The 16,472-nt window shown below is 39.4% G+C and overlaps 2 protein-coding genes across 2 annotated transcripts; one reads left to right on the top strand and one right to left on the bottom strand.

The window, feature by feature from the left end:
* Positions 1-1,125: 1,125 nt before the first annotated feature.
* Positions 1,126-2,754, bottom strand: LOC134657170 (macrophage migration inhibitory factor-like). Its single transcript, XM_063512723.1, has 3 exons — positions 2,551-2,754; positions 2,267-2,439; positions 1,126-1,284 (listed from the first exon to the last, which is right to left on the bottom strand). The coding sequence occupies exons 1-3, from the start codon at positions 2,656-2,658 to the stop codon at positions 1,206-1,208; spliced, it is 360 nt and encodes a 119-aa protein (XP_063368793.1). The 5' UTR covers positions 2,659-2,754; the 3' UTR covers positions 1,126-1,205.
* Positions 2,755-3,047: 293 nt separating this feature from the next.
* Positions 3,048-15,047, top strand: LOC134657055 (protein Red). The gene is made up of 12 exons (XM_063512610.1): positions 3,048-3,285; positions 3,365-3,562; positions 4,278-4,341; positions 4,496-4,570; positions 5,112-5,219; positions 5,658-5,725; positions 6,154-6,236; positions 6,926-7,086; positions 8,970-9,120; positions 11,925-12,131; positions 14,079-14,245; positions 14,813-15,047. Exons 1-12 carry the CDS (start codon positions 3,137-3,139, stop codon positions 14,885-14,887), a joined length of 1,506 nt encoding a protein of 501 aa, XP_063368680.1. The 5' UTR covers positions 3,048-3,136; the 3' UTR covers positions 14,888-15,047.
* The last annotated feature ends 1,425 nt before the right edge of the window (positions 15,048-16,472 follow it).

Raw genomic sequence — 16,472 nt, 5'->3', positions numbered from 1 at the left:
ATTACATTTTATATTTTCTAACTTTGCTGATTGTCGAGGGGGGTACTTAAGTGAAATTTTGGAAACGAGGGCCGTTACTCATCACATCACACTTGTGAAGAAAAAACTCAAATTTAAGAGAAATCATTCTTAAATACATGTTAAATACGGATTACGGTGACATATCAAACATTCGTCCGCCATATTGTCATTAAGGTTCTAGGCATCGAAGGCACAGACCTAGTCGGGTATTCGGCATTCAGCCACGATTGAAAATTATGTAATAATATAAAACGGCTATTAAATGAATCAAGTTATGAAATATTTTTAAACATGAACAAAAATATAAAATCATAAACATCAGTAGGTATTTTAAAAGTAAAGTTCATTTACGGTACTTGGTTTGTATGAATTATAGCTGGTCAAGCAAATCTTGTCAGTAAAAAAAGGCGCGAAATTCAAATTTTCTATGGGACGTAATCCCTTTGCGCCTACATTTTTCAAATTTGCCGCCTTTTTCTACTGACAAGACCTGCTTGACCAGCTATAGTGATAAAATTAAAAAAAAAGCTATAGCCTAGGGAGTTATAGCTTTTTTTTCACAATCCATAACTCCCCCGGGAACAATATATATAGGCCTTTGTCCTTCTGTACACCAGCATGAAATAAGATCTTTTTGGAGCGAGTATGATGAAAAATACGTTTATACATAGGCAAATATAGCTAGGTAGCTATGCATTTGTAACAAATCATTCAATTGTTTTCCAATGCTTACTGAATTGCATAACTTGTTATGGGAACGATAATAATCATGTTTTGAAAAGTATAACTGTTCTTTGCAAGTGAAAACTTTACAATTAAACCAATATGTTTTCATTTGTCACAAATTTTTTTGATTTGGTTAGTATGATGATGATGACTGTCAAGTTAGTAAGAAACAGAGATCAAAAACAGTGTAAAGGCCTGTCTCCACTCCATATTGCGCGGCAAACTATCGAACATTGGCTCGCGAGGCAGCCGCGCGCAATGGATACCGGGTAAGTATGTACATATATCCATTTTTGCTTTTAATTACATTCTGATTAGAAATTACTTTCTACTAATTGAAAATAATAAGAATTTAAATAATGGTATTTTTTTTATAACTTTAAATGTATGACTATACTACATAGATTGTATCTTAAATGGCTTATAAATTTAAACATGTTTAAAGAGATTCAATGTGTTTATCCAAAAATGGCATGGAAGGTAGTTCCCTTGAAGCCCACATTGCCTGTAGGTTCGTCTTGGAAGGTGATGTACATCCTGAAAAGAAAACAGAGCATAAGAAAGGCCACAAATCCACAATACAGCTGATAGCTTAACTTATCCACAGAGCGAGCATAACAGATAGTGCAGACATGCATCACGCGCGTTGCCTTGGCCGAGGCACGTTTACACTGGCCGTATGTGCGCGAGGAAATTGCCTCGCGCGTATGCTCGCTCTGCGTGGACCCAGCTAATGAGCCATATTTGTGTGGGGTCAAATAGACTGTAAGCAGGTGCATTGAGCTAACTTCAAAAGCAAGGTAATTTTATCACTTGGATAAAGTCTGGTGATAAGTAAAGTTATAAAGAACCTTGGTGGTTGTTAACAAGTTCATTATTACTGTAGTTTATTAGCATTACTCATAGTTAAGCATCATTTTCATTGAGTCTTTCTGCACCATAGTGAGAGTTAACAGACTCACTGTGGAGACAGTGAGTCTGTTAACTCATAGTACCTTAGTGATGACTAAGCAGCTATCAATCGGCTACACTAATCAGGTTGTATAACTAATACAATAGCATGTTGTTTAATATGCCCCATAAATGTTCCATTGTTTCTTTCTGTTAGTAATTGACTACTTTCAGTATTAAATTGACTCATAGTGGTTAACATTACTTTTTTTTAATAACTAGTCATATATCATAGTTAGGACCTATACACAGTTTTTTTAAGTATCTCATACTATAGTCCAGTAGTTCCCAAAGTTGACTGGGCTCCGACCCACCTAACAAAAACTGCCATATTTACTCACCTCTTGGTTGTCTTAATAGGGAGCATGAAATATTATTAGTTCCTGCTGTTAACCCCATCAGTCAGCATGTTGTGTTGTTTCAGAGCCCACTCAAATTTCACTAGAGACTCACCAATGGGTCCCATAGTTTGGGAAATGCTGCTAGTCTCTTGAAAAACCCTAGTAACTCTAAGTTTAAATATTAATCTTCATAATATATGTAGGTATATTATAATTAGTAAGCTTACCGGTCTGAAGGCACTCCTAACTCTTTTTCTACTAATTCATAAAGAACTTTGGCATGTTTCTTGTTCTGTTCCACACCCAGGGCTCCAATAGACATCACATTCCCAATAGCGCAAGGTGCAGTGGTTCCGCTGAAGCTCATCATCACATCAGGATGAACGGATACCACGCAGTACTACGATTCAAGAAAAAAAAAATTAATAGAGATAACTGATTAAAATGTAGGTATTTCAGCAGTTATTTTTGTCGTTTTACTGTAAACACCGTATAAAAACAAATTGGTTACCTGTTCCGGTTTACCAAGAGCTTTAGCAAGTATTGGCACTGCCTTGGAAACGAAATCCTTCGGGATTTGGTCCCGCGGTACGTTTGTCTCAATCCTGAAATGCGGCATGATGAGAACTAGCGTCCGTTCACAGTGGAAGTTGTACAAACAATGCTGGTATATTTATTTAGCACTTTATTTCACTCTACTTCGCGTCAGAAACACGAAACTAAATACAGTCGAGCGAAAACCGGCAACAAGTAGTAAACTTGAGAAACTTCAGACAATGTCAAACAAATGTCACTACTGTCACTAGACTTGACACCAAACAGAACAAGTTGAGTGTTTATATCCTTATCCCAAACAGTGTATGTTACTTATTTTTTAAATTAATAGTCTATGGTACGTATTGTGTGTTGCCTTACTTGACTTTGACAATTTGTATTGAATCTGTCAAGTGAAGTCAAATAGCACCTTGCAGTAGCTCCTAATTTAGTTTGTAGTGTAGTGTGTGTTATTTTAGTGACGCCGTTGCTAACACTACTTATAAACAATACGACAGAACAATAAAACTTTGATTTAGGACAGCGCAGGAAATAAATTAATCATGGACGAACATCGTACCGGGGAGGAGACCCCGATGTCTCAGAGGCTCACAAACGAGGATTTCAGGAAACTCCTTATGACTCCGAGGGCTACGCCTGCAGCCGGCGCCCACCCCGCTGGCTCAGTGCGCGAGGCCATGGCCAATGCTGGGTAATATTTTTTCAATAACTCAAATGCAGTTTAGACCTTTCCTTGATATGCTAATGTATTTTTAAACACTGCTTTTTAGGTCCATGCCACCACCAACAGAAAATAAAAGTGAGCTTCGACGAAAGAAGAAGTCATATTATGCTGCCTTAAAGAAACAGGAAGATAATAAGTTGGCAGAGTTAGCGGAGAAGTATAGAGACAGAGCTAGGGAGAGGAGAGACGGGTCCAATGATATTGGGCCTACTGACCCCACCAGCAATACCAGCAGTGCTTACAGGTAAATTTAAAATGGTGGTTCTTAACTAGTGGTCTGTGAACCACTAGTAGTCGCAATGTCAAAAAAAATGCCCGGAGTTATTGGTCGGAAACTATATAATAAATTACCTGAACATCTCAAAAACGAATCAAGATTGACAGTGTTTCATGCTCAAGTGAAAGACATATTATTAACAAAGACTTTGTATGGCATAAAAGAATTTAATGAAGCGTAAATGTTACAAATTATGACATGCATGCACCTTAGTTTAATAATAAATTTTTGACTAGTTGCACTTGTTAGTAGTATAGATATTGTGTACATTATGTATATTTTAAATGTACCTATTACCATGTGTGATGAATAAACTATTATCTATCTATCTATCTAGTAGGTCCAAAAGAAAAATATTTTAACAGAGACTTGGAACAAACCAGATGATCTTAGTGAAAATGGTTTAATTTAGTTTTGATTTGGGTAAAATAAATATAATTATTTTATTGAGAAGATAGTCCATTTTAAATCAAGGGTAAGTGTGATTATTCAAATAAACTTATTTTATTTCAATATCATGTGGCTTGCTTGCACCTCACTGATAAAAAAACACAATGAATAAGTTTCACTCAGCAAGTCAGCATCATTAAAAACAGGTGTTTTTATCATAAAAGAAGTGTCTCCAAAACTTTCTAGAATCTCTTCCAGACAACTAGATTTGATGTGAATGTTTTGTTTCCAGAGCTGTAGCCCCAGATGTTAAGTCGGGAATGGATGCCAAGGAAAGAAGAAGACAACTTATTCAGGTACGCTTATTGTAACTGGCAATTGAATTATTTCATGCCTCGGAAGACCCGGCAAGACAGAAAGAGATGTCATTATAAATTTGGTCTTCAGTGGTCCATTAAATATTTCTTGATCTGATTTAATAATACTAATTAAATTATTGTTCATTTTCAGGAATCCAAATATCTTGGTGGTGACATGGAGCATACTCACTTGGTGAAAGGTCTTGATTATGCTCTATTGCAAAAGGTACATATAAATGCGACAATTCTTTTCATCTACAACTAGTTATGATATGATATGATTTATTTATCTCACAATATACAATTTCACTTAAAATTACACATGTAAAGCTGTTAGTTAAGCCATTGGCGTACCCAGAATTACCCAGAAATTGTTAAAGGGTGGGGCAGAAGTAAATAACCTTATAAATCTTGGTCCAATTTAAAAAATTCTTAACTTCGGGTCAGACAGCAGGGTCTGCCCCACCTTGCCCCACCGTGCGTACGCCCATGAGTTAAGCTGATTAAATTAGGTTGAGTAGAAGTCTTGTGTTGCTTAAATGATCATTGATCAGTGATCACTTTTACCATATGAAATTAAATGACTATAGTCATTTATAAAAAAAAAATTGCTAGCTTTTCTTAATCAATAGTTTACCAATAGGCATTTATGTTTTCGATAACAATACAAAAGGTAATCACGTTTCATATCCCGGGCGATATAAGTCTAGTGAAACTAACCGTGAATCATTCAAAACTGTTATTTATGAAAATATTTGTTTAATCAGGTGCGTTCAGAGATCCAAACTCGTGAGCAGGAGCAGGAGGAAGAGATGGAGCGGCTCGTGTCGGAGCCGCCGGTTGAGGCAGTCAAGGAAAAGAAGGAGGTCGCCCCGGTGAGTGTCACGCTAGTCCCTGACTGAGCCCTACTCGAGCGCCACGGAACATTGGTTAAAATAAATGTGCGGCTATCGGTTTCAACGTCGAGCGTGCGTTTCGTGGCTGAGGCGAAATGACAAGATTTTATTTTGAATAATGGAATGTTTCAAATTTAAGAAAAAAAATATGCTTGTGGAATTAATCAGGAGTGAGAAAAGTATATCAGAAAACAGCTATGACAGACAGCATTGAAGTGATCCCATGAGTGTTCCATGAACCAAGTTTGGTATTAAACACTAAGAAAAAAAAAACAAAATAAACACAGATAAAATGTTTGAATTTATTATCAAAACTAGTTTTGATTTGAAATTTCTATACAGATTGCACTTGTAAATGGTAGTCTAAAGTAAAAAAATTGGATGCAAATTTTCTATGTCTAAAATTGTATTTTTCAGCAAGAAGAAGAAATCCAATTCAAAACACAAATGGGGAAAAATATATACAACATGGTCACGGATCAGAAGTAAGACACATATTCCACATTCTAATAAAACTTGTAACTGCCTATTCAAAGTTGCCGCTTTTGTGATAATCATACTATATTGTCAAAATTTTAAAGTTTATTCGCATATTTGTTAAATAACTAATTGTAAGACTCATTTAGACGGTGCGAGAAGTTGCATGCGAGTTTCGTTTTATTACGTTGAAAATTTGATTTATCTGTTGTGTTGGTTCTGTCCTAGTAGTCGGCAATGCAACTAAAATCACATGAAACTCGACTTGTCTAGAGCCTTTAGTGATTGCTGCAATTATTTATTTTAATTTGGAAACTGTAAATTTCAATTATGGTTATGGTTTGTGTGGGAACTGAGTCACGCCCAGTTTATAAATAAACATTCTGAATAGAATATATTAGACGTTGTTAATAACGAATCTGTGATTATATTGTAGAAACAAGAAGGTGACCCGCAACGAGTTGTTCGCGCCGGGCCGCATGGCGTATGTGGTTGAACTAGACGAGGAAGGCACTATAGGTATGTATCATCAACTTAAGGGGCTAACTGCGGTTTTCAACGATTTTTGACAAGTTTTGAATCGTATCTCCTACTTTTGCACCACAGATAGTATTATTTGACAAACGACTATCAGTTCTTCAATCTTTTATCAGTTATCACCATTTTTATCGATCGGATTTTGAAAGAAATGAATGCTTATTTTTTGTTTTTTTTTTTTTAAATTCTAAAAAGTCTAAATTGTCTAAAAATCACTTTTCTCGTATCTAGTTTACTGTGAAGGATCTTGGATATACGAAATCTACATATTTGCGTTCGTCTTTGACGTCTCGAAAAACGTGGCGAGGATTTTAATTTTAAACTAATTACACACAAAAGTTATGGCCAGAAAACCAGTTTTTTGGCCTAAAATTGTTCAACTTTGATGCTAAATATGTCGAAGACTATGAACTTTGAAGTAAATATGGGATACTATATTGCTTAAAGCCGTTGTTGTTAATATGGTAAGCTACAAAAAACATTAGAAAACTAAGGGATTCAGATCGAAGGTCATTGGCGTGGGGGAGCCCCTTAACGGTAACCTTTTACCGTCACGCGCTTTATAAGCTGGTTTGCCACCGACGTGGTATAAAAAAATCAATATAAAATGTGTACACATACTGAGACATTTTAGGGTAATATTTTTCTGAATGTATCCCTTTAATCAACAGACAGCGACATCCCTACAACGCTGACGCGCAGCAAGGCCGACGTGCCCGAGCCAGACGAGCGCAGCTCGGCCGCCAGCGCCAACGACGTCGTGCTAGAGAAGCTCACGCAGATATTCAGCTACCTGCGCCACGGCCGGCACAGGAAACTCAAGAAGACTAAGGTCAGTCAATGTTTTTGTAAAGCTTTGGATTCTTCCGAAGACGGTGCCATCATATTACGGCCGCTATATAGCGTTGACTGACGTCACTAGAACGTTGTCTATGTAAACAAGATGGCGCGGTTTCGTAGACGGCGTTACGTTACGTTGATTGTCAACGTAACGTAAGATGACGGCCGTCATGACGGTGTCGATAGTTTCGTGAACGTTTTATTAGATAGCGGTGACGCCATTTTGAATAAATGACACGAGATTTGAATAAGTGATTCCGTACTACGATTATTTTCCTCTTCTGATGATATTTCATCCTCCAAGTAAATTATAGATGATCAAGCAAATCTTGTCAGTAGGAAGAGGCGCGAAATTCAATTTTTCTATGGGACGTTATCCCATCGCGCCTACATTTTTCAAATTTGCCGCTTTGACCTTGGTGGATGACGGTGTGTTATGACGCCGTGGTACTTTCCACGTGTCGCCACCGTAAAGACGGCCGTCTTTTGCGGCCGCTATATGACGGCCGTCATATTACGGCACCGTTTTCGGAGGAATCCAAAGCTTAAGATAAGATAAGGTTACGGAGAAGAGGTCACCGCACCGCTCGCCATCGGCAGGGTGTTCATCCACACACCCTAGAACCTAAATGGTCGCGTACTGTGCGGTTTAAGAGGAATTTCCTCCCGCGGACGCTCCGGCTGTGGAATGAGCTCCCTTCCGAGGTTTTCCCGAGGGTCTACAGTATGGGGTTCTTCAAAAAAGGAGTGTACAGGTTTTTATAAAGGTCGGCAACGCGCATGTAACACCTCTGCCACGGCCGGCACAGGAAACTCAAGAAGACTAAGGTCAGTTCATGTTTTTATTGTTTTTGCAAGCTTTTATTTACTTTCACCTGACCGTTGTCTGTCTTTAATCAAATCTTGCAAGTTAAATTTGATCCACTTCCCGGTTTCCGATTGAGCTGAAATTTTGCATGCATGTATAAATCGGATGACAATGCAATATTATTATGACATAGAGCTGATCTGATGATGGAGACAGGAGGTGGCCATAGGAACTCTGTGATGAAACAACGCAACCTAATTGTGTTAGGGGTTTTTAGAATTGTCTCGATGAGTATTAGTTGTCTGTCGTAAGAAAAGTACAGACAGCGATAAAAGGTTGTACCAAAAATGAAATTTTTGCCAAAAACTTATTGTAAGGTAAAATAAGGTTACAGAACTTACGGAGAAGAGGCTCCGTGTATTTCGACGCTGCCAGCATTCGTGTAATACAGGCATGTAGCGTTTCCGTGTGGTCGAGATCGAGGCATAGAAGTCTAATTACAATATTGTGTTTTCCTCAACTTTTTGTTGCTATTGTATTGATACAGTTGCCAAACCCCAAAAGATATAGGTACATAACGATACAAGTGTGAAAAGTAGGAAATTTTCTGTACTGTACTGTAAAACGTTGTACAATGCACGTGCGAATAGGTCCTACTTTTTGTACTTGTATCGTAATATACTACTATTAACAACAAGGTTTAAAAAAACCAGCCAAGTGCGAGTCGGACTCGCGCACGGAGGGTTCCGCACCATCAACAAAAAATAGAGCAAAACAAGCAAAAAAACGGTCACCCATCCAAGTACTGACCCCGCCCGACGTTGCTTAACTTCGGTCAAAAATCACGATTGTTGTATGGGAGCCCCACTTAAATCTTTATTTTATTCTGTTTTTAGTATTTGTTGTTATAGCGGCAACAGAAATACATCATCTGTGAAAATTTCAACTGTCTAGCTATCACGGACGGACGGACGGACGGACGGACAGCGGAGTCTTAGTAATAGGGTCCCGTTTTTACCCTTTGGGTACGGAACCCTAAAAAATGAGAATACGTTTCTTTGTTTCAGGACAAGAACGCAGAAAAGGGTCGCAACGAAGACTCGATATACGGCGACATTGGCGACTATGTCGGCGGCGAGCGACGTGAGCGAGAGAGACGGGACGAGCGGCCGGGGACGGGCTACTTCGACAAACCCGCCGAGCAGGATAAGGAGGAAGGTGAGATGGTCCTTATGCCGAATTGTTTAAGAGCCACCGCTGTGTCGCAAGTACACAGTGCAGAAATTATGTATGTATGTATGTATAAACTCTTTATTGTACAAAACACAAAACACAAATTTATGGCACAGGATAGACAGTACAAAGGGAACTTATCCCTTTAAGGGATTTCTTCCAGTTAACCTTTGAGTAAATGAGAATTGATGAAGAACGGTAGACAAATATAGCACTGAGTACAATAGACTAGAGAAAAGTCAATAAAATTATAAAAGAGGGCGAAAATAAATAATATAAGATATCTTGAGTGGGTCATAAAGTCAATCAATAATAATATAAATGTATAATATCAATGTAATATTTTGATAATTGATTTGTTTGGCTTGAATTTAAGAGGAATATTCTTGTTAGACGTTCAACTGCAAGATATTTTGATGCCTTTCTACACCATGGCACAGAATAAATAATAGTACAGAAGACTCACTCTAACAAAACGCGTCTGTTACGATCAGCACAGATATGGCCGCTAGGTGGCGACAGCGCCACGCGCGGCTTATGGCTTTCCCCAAAATTGGGGCCGAACGGATGTACTTTTAGCTACCTGTAGCAAAGCGACGAAATCGCGGAGTGAGACACGCCTGACCATGGTGCTCCCTAAGGTCATCGAGATTACATTGAATTTTCTTGGTAAATTGAGTGACGTTCATTGCCGCGTTACTGCTGAGAATGGAATTTTCAATCCGTCACATAATTTTATCACGGAAATTAACAGTGCTGCAGCAGTAACGTCGCAACAGCAATGCTGCTGCTATCGCCATCCGAATGTAACCTTTGTGAAAGTTGGCTTAGTCTTTAAAATGTTATTGAAAACGCGAGCGAGCGAATTTTATTCGGTAGAATAGGGATGATGACACATGTTGAATTTTATAACAAAATGTAGTAAAATAGATAGCAAATGAGCAATTAATCACAATATTGTAAATATTAAAAAAATTAATGGAAATAATACAAAAATACAGCACCTGAAAGTTTCAAAATTTAAGTTTTTTTTTTAACTTTCAAAAACGAAATTAGTAAGGATACCATTCGATTCCCCACATTGTATCCAAAAAATTATTGTATAGCAACTTTATACATAAACGCAATATTTCACCGATAAAAATGCAACTTTCTTGTTTTGTTCATACTTCAAGATGCGATCTCGGTGACCTTGACGTCACGTTCATATAGCGATTTGTTAGGGGCGTTTCGCGAGTGAAATACGACTGTCGGACTTTGACTATCATTCCTGACTTTTGTATTGCTTTAATGCAATGGGTCCCATATAGACATTTGATCTTAAAAACAAACCTGAGTGATTGATATCATAAATGAAAATTGGTCATCTAGCCTATTAACGCAATTCGAAAAAAGTCACCCACAGCCGGTGTCGCCTTTTTCGCTTTGCTGACACACTGTAGTTTGTCCTGATTTCTTGTTCTTATACTTGGTCAACCAGATCTTGTCAGTAGAAAAAGGCGGTAAATTTGAAAAAAGTAGGCGCGAAGGGATATCGTCTCATAGAAAATTTGAATTTCGCGCCTTTTTCTACTGACAAGATTTGGTTGACCAGCTATAATTAATTGATAACAGTAACATATTGAAAACGCGAGCGAAGCGAATTTTTTTCGATAGAATTAACGCAATTCGAAAAAAGTCACCCACAGCCGGTGTCGCCTTTTTCGCTTTGCTGACACACTGTAGTTTGTCCTGATTTCTTGTTCTTATACTTGGTCAACCAGATCTTGTCAGTAGAAAAAGGCGGTAAATTTGAAAAATGTAGGCGCGAAGGGATATCGTCTCATAGAAAATTTGAATTTCGCGCCTTTTTCTACTGACAAGATTTGGTTGACCGTCTATACACTAGTGGCTCTGTGAGCTGTAGACCTCGGAAGCATAGCTTATTGGGACCGTGCACTATGACAGCGCCACACAGCGGTTTGATCAGTCAACAATACAAAGATTTTAATTTATTTAAAAAAAAAGAAGTTTAAGTGAAAAAAAATAGAAAAAGTTATGTCTTACTGGGGATCGAACCCAGACTTTCTGTGTGCAAACAAAAAAATTGTTTGCAAAATGCACCATGATAGTTCTTAGCTAAACTGACGAAATTTGGCTACTCATTCTCGAACACAAACTAAATATCTAAATACCTAGGCGGTAACCAGCAATACAATTTTTCTGCATTTTTTGCCATTTACTATATAAATATGTCTCAAAAAGAAAATACTCTTATGATATCGATACGACTATTTGTTTAAGCGCGAGGTATCACAACTCCTCCATTTTTGAAAATTTCCAAAAACGGGATAGACAAAAAAATTTTATTTACTCATAGAATCTGGTCACAAAATTTCACAAGAATCGGTTGAGAATTGTGACCTGTAGAGGAGAACATTCGGACATACAAAAGCAAAATGCCCGAGTCAAAACGTAGACCTTCGCTACGCTTCGGTCAATTAATCATTATTTATTTATTTATTTATTTAAACTTTATTGCACAAAATATATACAACAATGTACAAATGGCATTCTCTACCAGTCAACCATAGGGCCAAACAGAGATACCTTCAATTGGTGCAGAGAGAGAAAATATATTGAGTGAGTTAAAAAAAGCAAACTATACTTATAAATTACATAAATAAATAAAATATATATAAACTACCACATATTTATAAAATACATACTATAAATATAATAATGATATATATTATTCGAACTCTTGCTTTAGCAAATGACGCATACTTGATCATTATGGATACTTGTAGGCCCCGGGCCGATGCCGCGCCGCGCCGGCCCCAACCCGGAGGAGCGGGACAAGCGCTCCGCGGCGCTGCTGTCGCGGCTCGCGGCCGAGCCCGAGGGCTACGCCGAGTGCTACCCGGGGCTGCGCGAGATGGACGACGCGATCGACGACTCCGACGACGAAGTCGACTACACCAAGATGGACGCCGGCAACAAGAAGGGCCCTATAGGTGAGTGCTGAGACCACAGACAATCCAACCTCTAGATGGACGACGCGATCGACGACTCCGACGACGAGGTCGACTACACCAAGATGGACGCCGGCAACAAGAAGGGCCCTATAGGTGAGTGCTGAGACCACAGACAATCCAACCTCTAGATGGACGACGCGATCGACGACTCCGACGACGAGGTCGACTACACCAAGATGGACGCCGGCAACAAGAAGGGCCCTATAGGTGAGTGCTGAGACCACAGACAATCCAACCTCTAGATGGACGACGCGATCGACGACTCCGACGACGAAGTCCACTACACCAAGATGGACGCCGGCAACAAGAAGGGCCCTATAGGTGAGTGCTGAGACCACAGACAATCCAACCTCTAGATGGACGACGCGATCGACGACTCCGACGACGAGGTCGACTACACCAAGATGGACGCCGGCAACAAGAAGGGCCCTATAGGTGAGTGCTGAGACCACAGACAATCCAACCTCTAGATGGACGACGCGATCGACGACTCCGACGACGAGGTCGACTACACCAAGATGGACGCCGGCAACAAGAAGGGCCCTATAGGTGAGTGCTGAGACCACAGACAATCCAACCTCTAGATGGACGACGCGATCGACGACTCCAACGACGAAGTCGACTACACCAAGATGGACGCCGGCAACAAGAAGGGGCCTATAGGTGAGTGCTGAGACCACAGACAATCCAACCTCTAGATGGACGACGCGATCGACGACTCCGACGACGAGGTCGACTACACCAAGATGGACGCCGGCAACAAGAAGGGGCCTATAGGTGAGTGCTGGGACCTCTCATCATCAATTCATACCCCGGCCGGCGAGAGCAAAAATGCGTCTGCTCCTAGTGCTTAATTAAATATCGACTATTCTATCGACATATGGATGTCGATAGAATAGTCGACTTTTAATTAAGCACAATTTTTTTTTTAAACTGAGCCATTAGTATTTGTTATTTATTTCAACTTGATACCTCCACGCGTTTCTAAGAATAACCCTAAAACAATTTTAAACTGAATAAATACAAACACTTGGTTTTAATTTTGTTTACAACAATAATTAATACTTCTGCATATCATAACGGTGGTCCAGTACATCGTGTTGTTTTTATCGACATCGACCAAAGTGTGTGTCCTCGCACTATTAAGCTGTCAACGCATTTTTGCTCTCGCCGGCCGGGGTATGAATTCATCATCTTCATCTCATGGGAGCCTGGGGTCCGCTTGGCAACTAATCCCAGTAATTGGCGTGGGCCTTTTTACGAAAGCGACTGCCATCTGACTTTCCAACCGAGAGGGTAAAGGCCCGTTTAGGGATTAGTCCGGTTTGCTCACGATGTTTTCCTTCACCGAAATGCGACTGGTAAATATCAAATGATATTTCGTACATAAGTTCCGAAAAACTCATTGGTACGAGCCGGGGTTCGAACCCGCGACCTCCGGATTGCAAGTCGCACGCTCTTACCGCTAGGCCACCAGCGCTTGGTGAGTGCTGGGAACTCTGAGTTTAAATAATTGCACAACTTTAAGTTTAAGTGTAACTTTGTGTTTTTTAAGTAGTCACACTACTATACATAAATTATAAACTGAAATAGATGTCATATTAACGAAAAAGTGACGAAGCCCTCCAGTGGTGAAGGCCGGACCGGCGATTACCGTTTAAATTAAGTATAGGTCAAGTTATTTTTCATCTAAAAACATAACACCCACCTGCAGTGTAATGTGATCATGATCAATAGTAGTTACATCTAACTTACTGATGTTTCAATACTCGACCACTCATCTCATCAGCGGAATGGCTTATTATAACTCAGATTAAAAAAAATATGTATTGATTCAATGCCAATTCTAGTGTCTGCTCTATGTAAATTAAAGTTGCGACACTTATTTTACACGTTGTAATAAATAACTGATTTTTTATTTGTCAGGGCGATGGGACTTTGACACGCAAGAAGAGTACTCCGCCTATATGAGCAGCAAGGAGGCGCTGCCGAAGGCTGCCTTCCAGTACGGTGTGAAGACACAGGACGGACGGAAGACAAGGAAGACCAAGGATAAGAGCGAGAAGGCAGAGCTCGACCGAGAGTGGCAACAGGTCAGTATCCGCCTACATGAGCAAGGAGGCGCTGCAGAAGGCTGCCTTCCAGTACGGCGTGAAGACACAGGACGGACGCAAGACAAGGAAGACCAAGGATAAGAGCGAGAAGGCAGAGCTCGACCGAGAGTGGCAACAGGTCAGTATCCGCCTACATGAGCAAGGAGGCGCTGCCGAAGGCTGCCTTCCAGTACGGCGTGAAGACACAGGACGGACGCAAGACAAGGAAGACCAAGGATAAGAGCGAGAAGGCAGAGCTCGACCGAGAGTGGCAACAGGTCAGTATCCGCCTACATGAGCAAGGAGGCGTTGCCGAAAAAGCTTATATCCATCCATCTTTAGAGTGTAGCTTAGCTTGAGCGTTCTAAATGCTAGATCGGTAATAGCTGTATGGATTTTCTATTACAAGAACTTCCATGCCAAGTTTTGGTGTGTCATACATGTTCATAGAATTATTTCGCATATTAAAGGTCAAATAAAAAATTCGATGAACATAAGCAATTTCGTGGGAGTTCAAGTGGGAGGACCCACCGCCAATAAAATACCTAATTCACATTTCCTTTTCAGATTCAAAATATAATTCAAAAACGCAAGGCGCCTGCGACGGGCGACGAGCCAGGGTACAAGACCCCGAAATACTAGCAAAGGTTACTGATTTTTCTTCTAACTGTAGTTTGGAATGATACAGTCATAAGTATTTGCTTTTTTGACCAAAATAGAGACCCTTGTGTATGCCAAATTATGCTTAGCAGTTTATGACCTTATTTAGTATAGGTTTAAAGTTTAAAATGCTTAAGTGCACTGAGGTAAAAAACCGCGAACGAGGCAAATTGTAATACAGATTCTTGATAACGATAATAATTAATAACACAATGCAATAGTGTTGCTGATTTATGAGTATAAAATAAAAGTAATGTTACATTTATGGGCGTTTTTTTTTGTTGTCCCCTACACTTTTATTTCAAATTTGGGATTTTTTATGTTATTTCTACTCAGAATCACGAGCTCTTTCTATCCTAATAGGAGAAAAAAAGTGTCCTAAGGTTTTTATTTCCATTCCGTCACCATTTTTCATAGACTTTGTATGGCGGTCGCGCAATGGAAAGATCTAAAAATGTATGGAAATTTTGGGACACTTATTTTCTCCTATTAGGATAGAAAGAGCTCGTGATTCTGAGTAGAAATAAAATAAAAAATCCCAAATTTGTAAAAAAAAGTGTAGGGGACAACAAAAAAAAAACGCCCTTTTACAGTAAGTATTATTTTAGTAAATTCGTTTTAAAGTAACTTGGTATATACATGACAATAAAAAACCCTTTGTTGTATTTAATTATCTCACTAATTGTGTTTCTCGTGTCTCATTTTATCTGTACAATAAACTACAAAACACTGACAATCCAACCTCTAGACTGAGCTTAGGCCAATTCTTTCATGAAACCGATGTTGCCCAAAATACGGGGGTGCGGGGGGACGAGGTGTGCGAATCCCGTGCCGTGATTGGTCCGTTCAAAGACACGGACCAATCACGGCACGGGATTGACTCGAAGATGGAGTAACGCTACCGTATGTGTGGCAGAGGGGGTAGCGCGACTATGCTATGTCTAGAGGTTGGATTGTCTGTGACTACAAACCACGTTGGATTGTCTGTGACTACAAACCACATTAGCTCTACTGTATGTACACATATTGTGGGCGGTAGTTTTTTAATGTACATACCTACGATTAAGTACGCATACATGTTTGTGTTTTGAACTTTGGGAAAATGTAATAATACATTATTTGATTTTGCTGTAAATATAGTATAATATTCCAAATAAATAACTTTAAGATGCAATTCGCGTGCTTATTTATACAGTTACTGTTATGAAAGCTTTCACAGAAACTTTGAAAAATGAATGAATGAATAAATTCTGCTCTCCTAATAGCGGTATATCAAAAACAAATACTTAAAAAAATCTGTATAATTTAAGGTATAACTTTGCGATTTGAGATACCTACCTACCGCTAATTTGCTTAGCAGGGCAGAATTGTATTATGATGACCGCTGTCATATAATCGTTAGGGCTGATTTAGACGGCGCGCGAACTCGCTTGCGATTTTAGTTACATTGCGGACTGTTGGTTACGTCCAATTGAACCGACCGATCAAAACCTGCAATGTAATGAAACTCGTATGCGAGTTCTCGCATCGTCTAAAATTCTAAATGGGCCCTTATAGTATTATTCAA

The sequence above is a fragment of the Cydia amplana genome, chromosome 19, assembly GCF_948474715.1.
Source record: "Cydia amplana chromosome 19, ilCydAmpl1.1, whole genome shotgun sequence".
Lineage (NCBI taxonomy): Eukaryota > Metazoa > Arthropoda > Insecta > Lepidoptera > Tortricidae > Cydia > Cydia amplana.
The sequence above is the reverse complement of the archived record's forward strand: the minus strand, read 5'-3'. Positions and strand labels throughout refer to the sequence as shown.

Coding starts and splice junctions, on each gene's coding strand:
- LOC134657055 (XM_063512610.1), top strand. CDS start 3,137: ATGGACGAACATCGTACCGGGGAGGAGACCCCGATGTCTCAGAGGCTC. Junction 3,563..4,277: donor AATACCAGCAGTGCTTACAG/GTAAATTTAAAA, acceptor TTTTGTTTCCAG/AGCTGTAGCCCCAGATGTTA. Junction 12,132..14,078: donor CAACAAGAAGGGCCCTATAG/GTGAGTGCTGAG, acceptor TTTATTTGTCAG/GGCGATGGGACTTTGACACG.
- LOC134657170 (XM_063512723.1), bottom strand. CDS start 2,658: ATGCCGCATTTCAGGATTGAGACAAACGTACCGCGGGACCAAATCCCG. Junction 2,440..2,550: donor CTCTTGGTAAACCGGAACAG/GTAACCAATTTG, acceptor CTTGAATCGTAG/TACTGCGTGGTATCCGTTCA. Junction 1,285..2,266: donor TTAGGAGTGCCTTCAGACCG/GTAAGCTTACTA, acceptor TTTTCTTTTCAG/GATGTACATCACCTTCCAAG.